At 63.7% G+C, this 14,647-nt stretch overlaps 2 protein-coding genes across 2 annotated transcripts in view; one reads left to right on the top strand and one right to left on the bottom strand.

Annotated features, from left to right (window-relative positions):
• Positions 1–3,317, top strand: part of LOC136787114 (integrin alpha-D-like) — a 33,338-nt gene extending 30,021 nt beyond the window's left edge. Inside the window, 3 exon segments of the mRNA XM_066984246.1 lie at positions 1,556–1,648; positions 2,591–2,721; positions 3,089–3,317. Coding sequence (XP_066840347.1) covers positions 1,556–1,648; positions 2,591–2,721; positions 3,089–3,317 — 453 coding nt within the window.
• A 1,643-nt stretch (positions 3,318–4,960) lies between these two features.
• On the bottom strand, positions 4,961–13,090 carry COX6A2 (cytochrome c oxidase subunit 6A2). Its single transcript, XM_066984245.1, has 4 exons — positions 13,028–13,090; positions 12,404–12,515; positions 7,159–7,301; positions 4,961–5,142 (listed from the first exon to the last, which is right to left on the bottom strand). The coding sequence occupies exons 1-4, from the start codon at positions 13,088–13,090 to the stop codon at positions 5,062–5,064; spliced, it is 399 nt and encodes a 132-aa protein (XP_066840346.1). The 3' UTR covers positions 4,961–5,061.
• Between the last annotated feature and the right edge of the window lie 1,557 nt (positions 13,091–14,647).

Here is a 14,647-nt window from a genome sequence, read left to right as displayed (position 1 = left end):
TATGGGGTTATGGGGTTATGGGGGCTACGGGGTTATGGGGTTATGGGGTTATGGGGTTATGGGGTTATGGGAGCTATGGGGCTATGGAGCTATGGGGTTATGGGGCTATGGGGTTATGGGGTTATGGGAGCTATGGGAGTTATGGGGTTATGGGGTTATGGGGTTATGGGGCTACGGGGTTATGGGGTTATGGGGTTATGGGGTTATGGGGTTATGGGGCTATGGGGCTATGGAGCTATGGGGTTATGGGGCTATGGGGTTATGGGGTTATGGGGTTATGGGGTTATGGGGCTACGGGGTTATGGGGTTATGGGGTTATGGGGGTTATGAGATTATGGGGCTACGGGGTTATGGGGTTATGGGGTTATGGGGTTATGGGAGCTATGGGGTTATGGGGCTATGGGGTTATGGGAGCTATGGGGTTATGGGGTTATGGGGTTATGGGGTTATGGGGCTACGGGGTTATGGGGTTATGGGGTTATGGGGTTATGGGGTTATGGGGTTATGGGGCTGTAGGGCGGGGGTGTGGGGTGGGGGTGTGGGGTTATGGGGTGGGGTTGGGGGGTGGGGTTGTGGGGGGGTCAGGTTATGGGGTGGGGAGGTGGGGGGGTTATGGGGTGGGGTTATGGGGTGGGGGGATGGGGTTGTGGGTTATAGGGTCGGGTGGAATTATGGGGTGGGGGGTTGTGGGGTGATGGGGTTGTGGGGTTATGGGGTGGGGGTGTGGGGCTGGGTTGTAGGGTGGAGTTACGGGGTGGGGTTGTGGGGTGGGGATATGGGGTGGGGTTGTGGGGCAGGGTTATGGGGTGGGGTTATGGGGTTGTGGGGTGGGGTTATGGGGTCCGGTTCTGAGGTGGGGGTGTGGGGTTGGGCTGCGGGGTTGAGTTCTGGGGCTGGGTTATGGGGTGCGGGTGTGGGGCTGGGTTGTGGGGTGGGGGTGTGGGGTGGGGGGTGGGGTGGGGGTGTGGGGCAGGAATATGGGGTGGTGGGATTGGGTTGTGGGGTGGGGTTGTGGGGCCGGGCTATGGGGTCGGGTTGTGGGGTGGGAATTGGGGTTGTGGGGTGAGGTTATGGGGTGAGGTTATGGGGTCAGGCCATGGGGTCAGGTTATGGGGTCAGGCTATGGGGTCAGGCTATGGGGCAGGAGTTATGGGGTCAGGTTATGGGGTCAGCCCATGGGGTCAGGTTATGGGGTCAGTCCATGGGGTCAGGTTATGGGGTCAGTCCATGGGGCAGGCTCTGGGGCAGGAGTTATGGGGCCGGGCTATGGGTCAGGCTATGGGGCAGGAGTTATGGGGTCAGGCTATGGGGTCAGGTTATGGGGTTGAGTTATGGGGTCAGGCCATGGGGCAGGAGTTACGGGGTCTGGTTATGGGGCAGGAGTTATGGGGTCAGTCCATGGGGTCAGGCTATGGGGCAGGAGTTACGGGGTCTGGTTATGGGGTCAGGTTATGGGGTCAGGCCATGGGGCAGGCCGTGGGGCAGGCCGTGGGGCACCCCCCGCCCTATGGGGCACCCCCGGCCCTGCCCCACGGCCGCCCCCGCCCCGGCCCAGGTGGGGCTGCCCAGGGCGGCCCTGCAGAGCTCGGCCCGGCTGCACTACGAGGAGCGGCGCTACCGCAACGCCGGGGGGCGCGGGGGGCTGCAGGTGGGGCTGGGGGGCATATGGGGGGGGGGGGCCGATATATGGGGGGGGACCCCGATATATGGGGGGGACCCCGATATATGGGGGGGGACCCCGATATATGGGGGGGGGGGCCGATATATGGGGTGGGGGGACCCCAATATATTGGGGGGGAACAAATATATGGGGGGGGGGGAGGGGGGGCCCAAATATATGGGGAAGGGGGGGGGGGGGACCCCGATATATGGGGGGAGGGGGGACCCAAATATATGGGGTGAGGGGGGACCCCAATGTGTGGGGTTAAGGGGGGGGACCCAAATATATGGGGGGGGACACCCCAATATATGGGGGGGGGGGGGGGCAAATATATGGGGGGAGGGGGGGACCCTGATATATGGGGGGAGGGGGGACACCCAAATATATGGGGGGAGGGGGGGGACCCAAATCTATGGGGGGAGGGGGGGGACCCCAATATATGGGGTGGGCGGGGGGACCCCAATGTGTGGGGTTAAGGGGGGGGACCCAAATATATGGGGTGAGGGGGGGGAACCAAATCTGTGGGGTGAGGGGGGGACCCTGATATATGGGGGGAGGGGGGGGACACCCAAATATATGGGGGGAGGGGGGGACCCCAATGTGTGGGGTGATGGGGAGGGGGTCCCAAATCTGTGGGGCTGGGGGGGGAGCAGTGGGGTCTGGCCCTGCCGTGTCTGGCCCTGGGGGTCCCTATGGGGCCGCCCCCCAAGTGTAGATCTCTATGGGGCCCCCCCATAAGCGGGGGTCCCTATGGGGCTGCCCCCCAAGTGCGGATCTATGGGGCCGCCCCCCATATGTGTCCCCATGGGGCCCCCGTAACTGCGGATCTATGGGGCCGCCCCATAAGTGTGGATCCCTATGGGGCCGCCCCCATATGTGTCCCCATGGGGCCCCCCATAAGCGGGGGTCTCTATGGGGCCGCCCCCCAAGTGTGGGTCCCCGTGGGGCAGGTGCGGACGGAGCTGGAGCGCCGGGCCCCCCCCCCGGCCCCTGCCCCTGGTGCTGGGGGGCAGCGCGGGGGGCTGCTGCTGCTGGCGCTGCTGGCGCTGGGGCTGCGGCAGGTGAGGGGCGGGGCCTCGCCGGGACACGCCCACCGGGGGCGGGGCCTGGGCGGCCACGCCCCTTCCTGGCCACGCCCCCTTTGACCACGCCCCCTCGGTCTGACCACGCCCCCTCGGTCTGACCACGCCCCCTCGGTCTGACCACGCCCCCTCGGTCTGACCACGCCCCCTTGACCACGCCCCTCGGTCTGACCACGCCCCCTCGGTCTGACCACGCCCCCTCGGTCTGACCACGCCCCCTCGGTCTGACCACGCCCCCTCGGTCTGACCACGCCCCCTCGGTCTGACCACGCCCCCTCGGTCTGACCACGCCCCCGCTTTGACCACGCCCCCTTGGTCTGACCACGCCCCCTCTCCCCCCCCCCAGCTGGGGTTCTTCAGGCGCCGCTACCAGGAGCTGCTGCAGGGGGGCGGCGGGACCCCCGGGACCCCCGCGGAGCCCCAGGGATGAGGGGGGGGCGGATGGGGGGCAGATGTGGGGCGGATGGGGGCGGATGGGGGCTGCTATGGGGCTGCTATGGGGCAGCTGTGGGGCTGGGGGGCTGCTATGGGGCTGCTATGGGGCTGCTATGGGGCTGGGGAGTGCTATGGGGTAGCTATGGGGCTGGGGGGCTGCTATGGGGTAGTTGTGGGGCAGCTGGGGGGCTGGGGAGTGCTATGGGGTAGTTATAGGGCTGGTATGGGGCTGCTATGGGGCAGCTGTGGGGCTGGGGAGTGCTATGGGGCTGCTATGGGGCTGCTATAGGGCAGATGTGGGGCTGGGGTGGCTATGGGGCTGCTATTGGGCTGCTATGGGGCTGGGGGAGCTATGGGGCTGCTATGGGGCTGCTATGGGGCAGATGCAGGGCAGATGTGGGGCTGCTATGGGGCTGGGGTGCTGCTACGGGGCTGCTATGGGGCAGCTGTGGGGCAGCTGTGGGGCTGGGGGAGCTACACGGTAGCTATGGAGCAGCTATGGGTCTGGGGAGGCTGGGGGACAGCTATGGGGCAGCTGTGGGGCTGCTATGGGGAAGTTATGGGGCTGGGGGGCTATGGGGTAGCTATGGGGCAGCTATGGGTCTGGGGAGGCTGGGGGGCTGCTACGGGGCAGCTGTGGGGCTGGGGAGTGCTATGGGGTTGCTATGGGGCTGCTATGGGGCTGCTATGGGTCAGATGTGGGGCTGCTACGGGGCTGGGGGCAGCTATGGGGCTGCTATGGGGCAGCTGTGGGGCTGGGGAGGCTGGGGGGCAGCTATGGGGCAGCTGTGGGGCTGCTATGGGGCAGCTGTGGGGCTGGGGAGGCTGGGGGGCAGCTATGGGGCAGCTGTGGGGCTGCTATGGGGCAGCTGTGGGGCTGGGGGAGCTATGGGGCAGCTATGGGGCTGCTGTGGGGCTGGGGAGGCTGGGGGGCTGCTATGGGGCTGCTTTGGGGCAGCTGTGGGGCTGCTATGGGGCTGGGGGCAGCTATGGGGCTGCTATGGGGCAGCTGGGGGCTGGGGAGTGCTATGGGGTAGTTATGGGGCTGCTATGGGGCTGCTGTGGGGCAGATGTGGGGCTGGGGGCCTGTGGGGTTGGGAGAGCTACGGGGCAGCTATGGGGCTGCTATGGGGCTGGGGAGGCTGGGGGGCAGCTATGGGGCAGCTGTGGGGCCGGGATCGCTGTGGGGCATCTGTGGGGCTGGGGGAGCTGTGGGGCCAGGATCTGTGGGGCTGCCCCACCGATTTCGCACTGTCAGCAATAAAGTGTCCCTGCCCCACAGCGCTATGGGGCTGGGGGATCTGTGGGGCTGGGGGCGGTGAATAAAGGGCGCGCTATGGGGCGCGCTATGGGGCGGGGAACTCTATGGGGCTGGGGCAACGCTATGGGGCTGGGGGTCGCGCGCGCCGTGGGTCAGGACATGAGGATGCCGTGGGGCAGGACGTGGGGACGCCATGGGGCAGGAGGATGCCATGGGTCAGGATGCCGTGGGGCAGGACGCTATGGGGCAGGAGGACGCCATGGGTCAGGACGCCATGGGGCAGGAGGACGCTATGGGGCAGGAGGACGCTATGGGGCAGGACACTATGGGGCAGGGCGCTATGGGGCAGGAGGACGCTATGGGGCAGGACACTATGGGGCAGGATGCTATGGGGCAGGACGCCGTGGGGCAGGACGCTATGGGGCAGGAGGCCGCTATGGGGCAGATGTGGGGACGCCATGGGGCAGGATGTGGGGATGCTATGGGGCAGGAGGACGCTATGGGGCAGAAAGACACCGCGGGTCGGGTCAGGCCAGGCCGTTTATTGCCATGGGTCAGGCCGCTATAGGGCAGGACGCCGTGGGTCAGGAGGCCGCTATGGGGCAGGAGGCCGCCGCGGGCGCTCAGTGCTCGTAGCCGTGGGGCAGGGGGTTGGTGCGGGCGTTGTGGAACAGCGTGTGGGCGCCGTCGCCCCACGGGAACGGCTGCGGGGCGGAGCGCGGGGTCAGCGGCGGCCGCCCCATAGGGGACCCCGTAGGGACCCCATAGGGACCCCCAGGACCCTATGGGGACCCCGTGGGGACCCCATGGCCCCGCCCCGTAGAACTCGTCCACGTTGGGGTCGGGTCTTCCCCGCCCCGGATCCCGCCCCATAGGGCCCCGTAGAATCCCGTACAACCCCAGCCAAGGACCCATAGGGCCCTATAGGGACCCACAGGACCCATAGGGATCTATAGGACCCCATAGGACCCCACAGGACCCATAGGGACCTATAGGACCCCACAGGACCCATAGGACCCCATAGGACCCCACAGGACCCATAGGACCCCATAGGACCCCACAGGACCCTATAGGACCCATAGGACCCCATAGGACCCATGGACCCCATAGGACCCTAATAGGACTCCACAGGACCCTATAGGGACCCATAGGACCCCACAGGACCCATAGGACCCCACAGGACCCATGGGGACCTATAGGACCCCACAGGACCCTACAGGACCCCATAGGACCCATAGGACCCCATAGGTACCATAGGACCCCATAGGACCCCATGGGACCCCTAGGGACCCTATTAGGGACTTGGGTACCCCACCCCACGTCCCTCCCAGCCCCATAGGGCCCCCATAGGGACCCCATAGGGACCCCAACCCATGTCTCCCCCACCCCATAGGGCCCCATAGAACCCCATAGGGACCCCATGGGGCCCCAGATACCCCAACCCATGTCCCTCCCCAGCCCCACAGGGACCCCATAGGGACCCTATAGGACCCCCATAGAGCCCCATATGACCCCATAAGGACCCATAGGACCCCATAGGACCCCCATACAACCCTATAGGACCCAAGAGGACCCCATAGAACCCTAAAGGCCCCCCCATAGGGACCCCATACAACCCCCCGCAAGGACCCCATAGAACCCCATAAGAACCCATAGGACCCCATAGGACCCCATAGAACCCCATAGGGACCCCATACCACCCTATAGGACCCCATAGGACCCCAATAGAACCCCATAGGCACCCCTTAGGACCCCATAGGCCCCCATGGGGCCCCCACAGGATAGCATAGGGACCCTATACAACCCCATAGGGACCCCATACAACCCCATAGGCCCCCATACAACCCCATAGGGACCCCATACATCCCCATAGGTCCCCCATAGAGCCCCCATAGAACCCCATAGGACCCCATAAAACCCTATAGGACCCCCATAGGGACCCCATAGGGCCCCCATAGAACCCCCATAGGCCCCCATAGAAACCCATAGGGACCCCATACGACCCCCATAGGCCCCCATGGGCCCCATAGAACCCCATAGGGACCCCATACATCCCCATAGAAATCCCATAGGGACCCTATACATCCCCATAGGACCCCCATAGAACCCCAGCAAAAACACATAGGGGGCCCCATAGGACCCCACAGAGACCCCATAGGACCCCATAAAACCCTATAGGACCCCCCATGGGGACCCCATACAACCCCATAGGCCCCCACAGAACCCCATGGGACCCCATAAAACCCTATAGGACCCCCATGGGGACCCCCATGCACAACCCCCATAGGCCCCCACAGAACCCCATAGGGACCCCATAAAACCCTATAGGACCCCCATAGGGACCCCATACAACCCCCATAGGCCCCCACAGAACCCCATAGGACCCCATAAAACCCTATGGGACCCCCATAGGGACCCCATACAACCCCCATAGGCCCCCACAGAACCCCATAGGGACCCCATAAAACCCTATGGGACCCCATAGGGACCCCATACACAACCCCCATAGGCCCCCACAGAACCCCATAGGACCCCATAAAACCCTATGGACCCCCATAGGGACCCCATACAACCCCATAGGCCCCCACAGAACCCCATAGGACCCCATAAAACCCCTATAGGACTGCCATAGGGACCCCATAGGACCCCACAGAGACCCCATAGACCCCCCCACCCCACCCCACCCCCCCGGGACCTATAGGCCCGTATAGGGCCCCCACCTTGGTGCGGATGCGCAGGTGGTGGTAGGGCACGAAGGGCGGCCGCTCGTGGCGGTGCCGGCGCTGCTCCAGCCAGACGTTGAGCATGCAGACCCCCACCGCCGGCAGCGCCACCAGGAACGACAGCGCCCGCCACGTCCGCCCTGACCCACAGAGCCCGTGGGGCACGGCGCCGGGGCCCCGAAAAGCCCCGGTTCCGACCCCAAAACGCGGCCCCGAAAGGCCCGATTCCGCCCCCAAAAACACGGTCCCGATTCCACCCCGAAATGTGGTCCCGATTCTGCCCCAAAACGCGACCCCAATTCCACCCCCGAAATGTGGTCCCGATTCCGCCCCGAAATGCCGGCCCCGAAAGCCCCGATTCCACCCTAAAATGTGGTCCCGATTCCACCCCAAAACACAGTCCCCAAAGCCCCAATTCCACCCCAAAACACGGTCCCGATTCCGCCCCAAAACTCAGCCCTCCGAAGCCCCAATTCCACCCCAAAACGTGGCCCGTGGCCCCAAAAGGCCCGATTCCGCCCCGAAACGTGGCCCCGATTCCACCCGAAATGTGGTCCCCGATTCCGCCCCCGAAATGCGGCCCCAAAAGCCCCGATTCCACCCTAAAATGTGGTCCCGATTCTGCCCCAAAACTCAGCCCCTAAAACCCTGATTCCATCCCAAAACAAGGTCCTGATTCCACCCTGAAATGTGGTCCCCAAAAGCCCTGATTCCACCCCAAAACGTGGCCCCACAAGACCCGACAGCGCCCGCCACGTCCGCCCTGACCCACAGAGCCCGTGGGGCACGGCGCCGGGGCCCCGAAAGCCCCGGTTCCGACCCCAAAACGCGGCCCCGAAAGGCCCGATTCCGCCCCAAAAACACGGTCCCGATTCCACCCCGAAATGTGGTCCCGATTCTGCCCCAAAACGCGACCCCAATTCCACCCCGAAATGTGGTCCCGATTCCGCCCCGAAATGCGGCCCCGAAAGCCCCGATTCCACCCTAAATGTGGTCCCGATTCCACCCCAAAACACAGTCCCCCAAAGCCCCAATTCCACCCCAAAACACGGTCCCGATTCCGCCCCAAAACTCAGCCCTCCGAAGCCCCAATTCCACCCCAAAACGTGGCCCCCACAAGACCCGACAGCGCCCGCCACGTCCGCCCTGACCCACAGAGCCCGTGGGGCACGGCGCCGGGGCCCCGAAAAGCCCCGGTTCCGACCCCAAAACGCGGTCCCGATTCTGCCCCAAAACGTGGCCCCAATTCCACCCCAAAACGTGGTCCCGATTCTGCCCCAAAACTCAGCCCCTAAAACCCTGATTCCACCCCAAAAATCTGGTCCTGATTCCACCCCAAAACACAGTCCCCCAAAGCCCGATTCCACTCCAAAACATGATCCCAATTCTGCCCCAAAAACACAGTCCCCGAAAGCCCCAGTTCCACCCTAAAACACGGTCCCGATTCCGCCCAAAACTCAGCCCCCCGAAGCCCCAATTCCACCCCAAAATGTGGTCCTGATTCTGCCCCAAAACACGGTCCCCAAAAGCCCCAATTCCACCCCAAAACGCAGTCCTGATTCTGCCCCCAAACATGATCCCAATTCCACCCCAACGTGCAGTCCCTGAAAGCCCCAATTCCACCCCAAAATGCAGCCCCAAAAGCCCTGATTCCGCCCCAAAACACAGTCCCCCAAAGCCCCAATTCCACCCCCAAAACACAGTCCCGATTCCACCCATAAACACGGTCCCCAAAAGCCCCAATTCCACCCCAAAACGTGGCCCCCACAAGCCCCAACAGCGCCCGCCACGTCCGCCCTGACCCACAGAGCCCGTGGGGCACGGCGCTGGGGCCCCGAAAGCCCCGGTTCCGACCCCAAAACGCGGCCCCAAAAGGCCCGATTCCGCCCCGAAACGCGGCCCCGATTCCACCCTAAAATGTGGTCCCGATTCTGCCCCAAAACTCAGCCCCTAAAACCCTGATTCCATCCCAAAACACAGTCCTGATTCCACCCTGAAATGTGGTCCCCAAAAGCCCTGATTCCACCCCAAAATGTGGTCCTGATTCCACCCCAAAATACAGTCCCCCAAAGCCCCAATTCCACCCCAAAATGTGGTCCTGATTCTGCCCCAAAACACGGTCCCCAAAAGCCCCAATTCCACCCCAAAACGCAGTCCTGATTCTGCCCCCAAACATGATCCCAATTCCACCCCAACGTGCAGTCCCTGAAAGCCCCAATTCCACCCCAAAATGCAGCCCCAAAAGCCCTGATTTTTGCCCCAAAACACAGTCCCCCAAAGCCCCAATTCCACCCCAAAACACAGTCCCGATTCCACCCATAAACACGGTCCCCAAAAGCCCTGATTCCACCCCAAAACGTGGCCCCCAAAAGCCCCGACAGCGCCCGCCACGTCCGCCCTGACCCACAGAGCCCGTGGGGCACGGCGCCGGGGCCCAGAAAGCCCCGGTTCCGACCCCAAAACGCGGCCCCAAAGGCCTGATTCCGCCCAAAAACACGGTCCCTGATTCTGCCCCAAAACGTGGCCCCAATTCCACCCCAAAATGTGGTCCCGATTCTGCCCCAAAACTCAGCCCCTAAAACCCTGATTCCACCCCAAAACGCAGTCCCGATTCTACCCCAAAACACGGTCCCCAAAAGCCCCAATTCCACCCCAAAACACGGTCCTGATTCCACCCCAAAACGTGGCCCCCAAAAGCCCCCCAATTCCACCTAAAATGCAGCCCCAAAGCCCCAATTCCACCCCAAAACACAGTCCCGATTCCACCCCAAAACACGGTCCCCAAAAGCCCCGATTCCACCCCAAAACGCGGTCCCCGAAAACCCCGGTTCTACCCCAAAATGTAGCCCCAAAAGCCCTGATTCCACCCCAAAACGCAGTCCCGATTCCACCCCAAAACATGGCCCCCAAAAGTCCCAATTCTGCCCTAAATCATGGTCCCTAAAAGACCCGATTCCACCCCAAAACAGGGTCCTGATTCTGCCCCGAAATGTGGTCCCCAAAAGCCACAATTCCACCCCAAAATGTGGTCCTGATTCCACCCCAAAACACAGTCCCCAAAAGCCCAAGTTCTGCCCCAAAATGCAGCCCCTAAAAGCCCCGATTCTGCTCCAAAACGCGGTCCCAATTCCGCCCCAAAAGCCCCGATTCTGCCCCAAATCGTGGCCCCCGCCGCCCAAAATGGCTCCCGGCCGCCACAAAATGACTGCCGAGGCCTCGAAAAGCCCCAAATCCCCCCCCAAATCACCCCAAAATCACCAGGTATTGGCCCGGTGACAGCTGCTATGCCCCAAAACCCCCCAAAACCCCTTTGTGCCCCAAAATGACCCAAAATCACCCCAAACCACCCCAAAAATACCCAAAACCCCCAACCCCCTGACACAGCCCAGAAGACCCCAAATCCCCCCAAATCACCCCAAAACCATTCCGAAAGCCCCCAAAACCCCAAACTACCTCGAATCCCCAAAAGACCCGAAATCACCCCAAAAATACCCCCAAAATCCCAACAGCCCCTGAAACCCCAAACGCCCTTGACATGACCCCAAAGACCCCAAATCCCCCCAAACCACCCCAAATCCCCCCAAACGACCCCAAAACCATCCTTACAACCCCCAAAAAACCCAAACCACCCCAAATCCCTCCCCCGGCCCCGTAAGACCCCAAATCCCCCGCAAACCACCCCAAAATCATTGACAGACCCCCAAAACCCCGAACGCCCTTGACACGACCCAAAAGACCCCAGATCCACCCAAACAACCCCAAACCCCCCAAATCCCCCCAAACCCCTCCCCTGGCCCCCAAAAAAACCAAATGTCCTTGACACGACCCCAAATCCCCCTGAACCACCCCAAATCCCTCCCGTGGCCCCAAAAGACCCCAAATCCCCCCAAAACCCCCAAAATCCCCAAATCCCCCCCAAAATCCCCCAAATTCCCCCAAATCCTCCCAAACTCCTCCCCTGGCCTCAAAAACCCAAACGTCCTTGACACGACCCCCAATCCCCCCAAATCCCCCCCAAATCCCTCCCCTGGCCCCAAAAGACCCCAAAATGCCCCCAAAACCCCCCCAAATCTCCCCAAACCCCCCAACCCCCTCCTCTGGCCCCAAAAGACCCCAAAACCCCCAAAATCCCCCAAATCCCCCCAAATCCCCCAAATCCCCCAACCCGCCCCCAAAATCCCCCCCATATGACCCCAAATCCCCCAAAATGCCCCCAAATCTCCCCAAATCCCCCAAACCCCTCCCCTGGCCCCAAAAAAAAAACAAATGCCAGCTGACAGGACCCCAAATCCCCCCAAAGCCCCAAATCCCCCCCACGTCCCCCAAATCCCCCAAAATCCCCTAAAGCCCCCCAAATCCCCCAAACCCCTCCCCTGGCCCCCAAAACCCAAACGTCCTTGACATGACCCCAAATGCCCCAAATCCCCCCAAATCCCCCCCAAATCCCTCCCCTGGCCCCAAAGACCCCAAAAGACCCCAGATTCCCCCCCAAATCCCCCCAAATCCCCCCAAATCCCCCCAAATCCCCCCCAAACCCCCCAAAATGCCCCCAAAATCCCCCCAAAGCCCCCCCAAATCCCCCAAATCCCCCTAAAATCCCCTGGCCCCAAAAGACCCCAAAAGACCCCAGATTCCCCCCCAATTTCCCCCACAACCCCCCCGAACCCCCAAATCCCCCCCAAATCCCCCAAATCCCCCAACCCCCCCAAATCCCCCCATACGCCCCCAAATCCCCAAAAGCCCCAAATCCCCCCTAAATGCCCCCAAGTCCCCCCCCCAAATCCCCCCAAAACCCCCCAAATCCCCCAAATCCCACCCAAATCCCCCCAAATTCCTCCCCTGGCCCCCCAAAAAACCCAAACGTCCTTGACACGACCCCAAATGCCCCAAATCCCCCCAAATCCCCCCCAAATCCCTCCCCTGGCCCCAAAGACCCCAAAAGACCCCAGATTCCCCCCCCAAATCCCCCAAAGCCCCCAAATCCCCCAAAATGCCCCCAAAATCCCTGGCCCCAAAAGACCCCAAAAGACCCCAAATCCCCCCAAATCCCCCCAAAATCCCCTGGCCCCAAAAGACCCCAAAAGACCCCAAATCCCCCCAAATCCCCCCCAAAATCCCCTGGCCCCAAAAAGACCCCAAAAGACCCCAAATCCCCCCCAAATCCCCCCAAAATCCCCCAAATCCCCCCAAAATCCCCCAAATCCCCCCAATTTCCCCCAACCCCCCAACCCCCCCCGCTGACCTCCCCCGGGCCCCGCGTGGGGTCCCGGCGGCGGGCGGAGGCGGCGCCGTGGGGCTGCCCCCAAGTGGGTGCCCCCCGAAGCAGGGCCGCCCCCAGGTGCCCATGGCGCTCTCTGGGCCCCCGGGGCCCCCCCCCAGAAATAGCCCCAAAGGCACCCAAAAATAGCCCGGGGGGAGGGGCCGCGGGGGGGGGCGCGGGGAAGGGACGACGCGAGGGCAGGCCCCCATAGCGGGCCCTGCCCCATAGATCCCCCTGCCCCATAGATCCCCCTGCCCCATAGCGGGGTCCTGCCCCATAGCGGGGTCCTGCCCCATAGATTCCCCTGCCCTATAGAGGGGCCCTGCCCCATAGGGTCCCCCCTGCCCCATAGATCCCCCTGCCCCATAGCGGGGTCCTGCCCCATAGCGGGGCCCTGCCCCATAGATCCCCTGCCCCATAGCGGGGGCCCTGCCCCATAGCGGGGGTCCTGCCCCCATAGATTCCCCTGCCCCATAGATCCCCCTGCCCCATAGCAGGGCCCTGCCCCATAGCGGGGTCCTGCCCCATAGATTCCCCTGCCCTATAGAGGGGCCCTGCCCCATAGATTCCCCCTGCCCCATAGATTCCCCTGCCCCATAGATTCACCTGCCCCATGGAGGGGCCCTGCCCCATAGCGGGGGCCTGCCCCATAGAGGGGTCCTGCCCCATAGCGGGGCCCTGCCCCATAGATTCCCCTGCCCCATAGATTCCCCTGCCCCATAGATTCCCCTGCCCCATAGATTCACCTGCCCCATGGAGGGGCCCTGCCCCATAGCGGGGGTCCTGTCCCATAGAGGGGTCCTGCCCCATAGCAGGACCTGCCCTATAGCGGGGTCCTGCCCCATAGATTCCCCTGCCCCAGATCCCCTTGCCCTATAGCGGGCCCCAGCCCCATAGATTCCCCAGCCCCACATATTCCCCTACCCCATAGCAGGGTCCTGCCCCACAGCGGGACACGGTCCCACGGCGGGGTCCTGCCCCATAGATTCCCCTGCCCCATAGCGGGGTCCTGCCCCATAGCGGGGTCCTGCCCCATAGCAGACACCGGCCCCACAGATTCCCAGCCCCATAGCGCGCCCCATAGAACCCCCTTTATTTATTACCCCCAGCCCCATAGCGTCCCCCCGCCCCATAGCGGACCCCGGCCCCACAGATCCCCCCCAGCCCCACAGATCGCATAGCGCTGTGGGGCAGGGACACTTTATGTGCTGACAGTGCGAAATCGGTGGGGCAGCCCCACAGATCCTGGCCCCACAGCTCCCCCAGCCCCACAGATGCCCCACAGCGATCCCGGCCCCACAGCTGCCCCATAGCTGCCCCCAGCCTCCCCAGCCCCATAGCAGCCCCATAGCTGCCCCGTAGCTCTCCCAACCCCACAGGCCCCCCAGCCCCACATCTGCCCCACATCTGCCCCACAGCAGCCCCATAGCAGCCCCATAACTACCCCATAGCACGCCCCAGCCCCCCAGCTGCCCCATAGCAGCCCCATAGCTGCCCCCAGCCCCATAGCAGCCCCACAGCTGCCCCATAGCAGCCCCATAGCTTCCCCATAGCCCCCCAGCCCCACATCTGCCCCATAGCAGCCCCTCAGCTGCCCCATAGCAGCCCCATAGCTGCCCCCATCTGCCCCATAGCAGCCCCACAGCTGCCCCATAGTAGCCCCATAGCTTCCCCATAGCCCCATAGCTGCCCCCAGCTGCCCCATAGCAGCCCCATAGCAGCCCCATAGCTCCCCCAGCCCCACAGCAGCCCCATAGCAGCCCCCAGCCCCCCAGCCCCACATCTGCCCCATAGCAGCCCCACAGCTGCCCCATAGCTGCCCCCCAGCCTCCCCAGCCCCATAGCAGCCCCATAGCAGCCCCCCAGCCTCCCCAGCCCCACAGCTGCCCCATAGCAGCCCCATAGCTCCCCCAGCCCCATAGCAGCCCAATAGCAGCCCCATAGCCACCCCAGCCCCACATCTGCCCTATAGCAGCCCCATAGCAGCCCCATAGCACTCCCCAGCCCCACAGCTGCCCCATAGCAGCCCCATAGCTGCCCCATACCAGCCCTATAACTACCCCATAGCACTCCCCAGCCCCCAGCTGCCCCACAACTACCCCATAGCAGCCCCCCAGCCCCATAGCTACCCCATAGCACTCCCCAGCCCCACAGCAGCCCCATAGCAGCCCCATAGCAGCCCCCCAGCCCCACAGCAGCCCCATAGCAGCCCCCCAGCCTCCCAGC

Source organism: Anser cygnoides, chromosome 28 (assembly GCF_040182565.1).
Source record: "Anser cygnoides isolate HZ-2024a breed goose chromosome 28, Taihu_goose_T2T_genome, whole genome shotgun sequence".
Taxonomy (NCBI): domain Eukaryota; kingdom Metazoa; phylum Chordata; class Aves; order Anseriformes; family Anatidae; genus Anser; species Anser cygnoides.
Note: the sequence above shows the minus strand (reverse complement) of the source record. Positions and strands in the feature narration are given on the sequence as shown.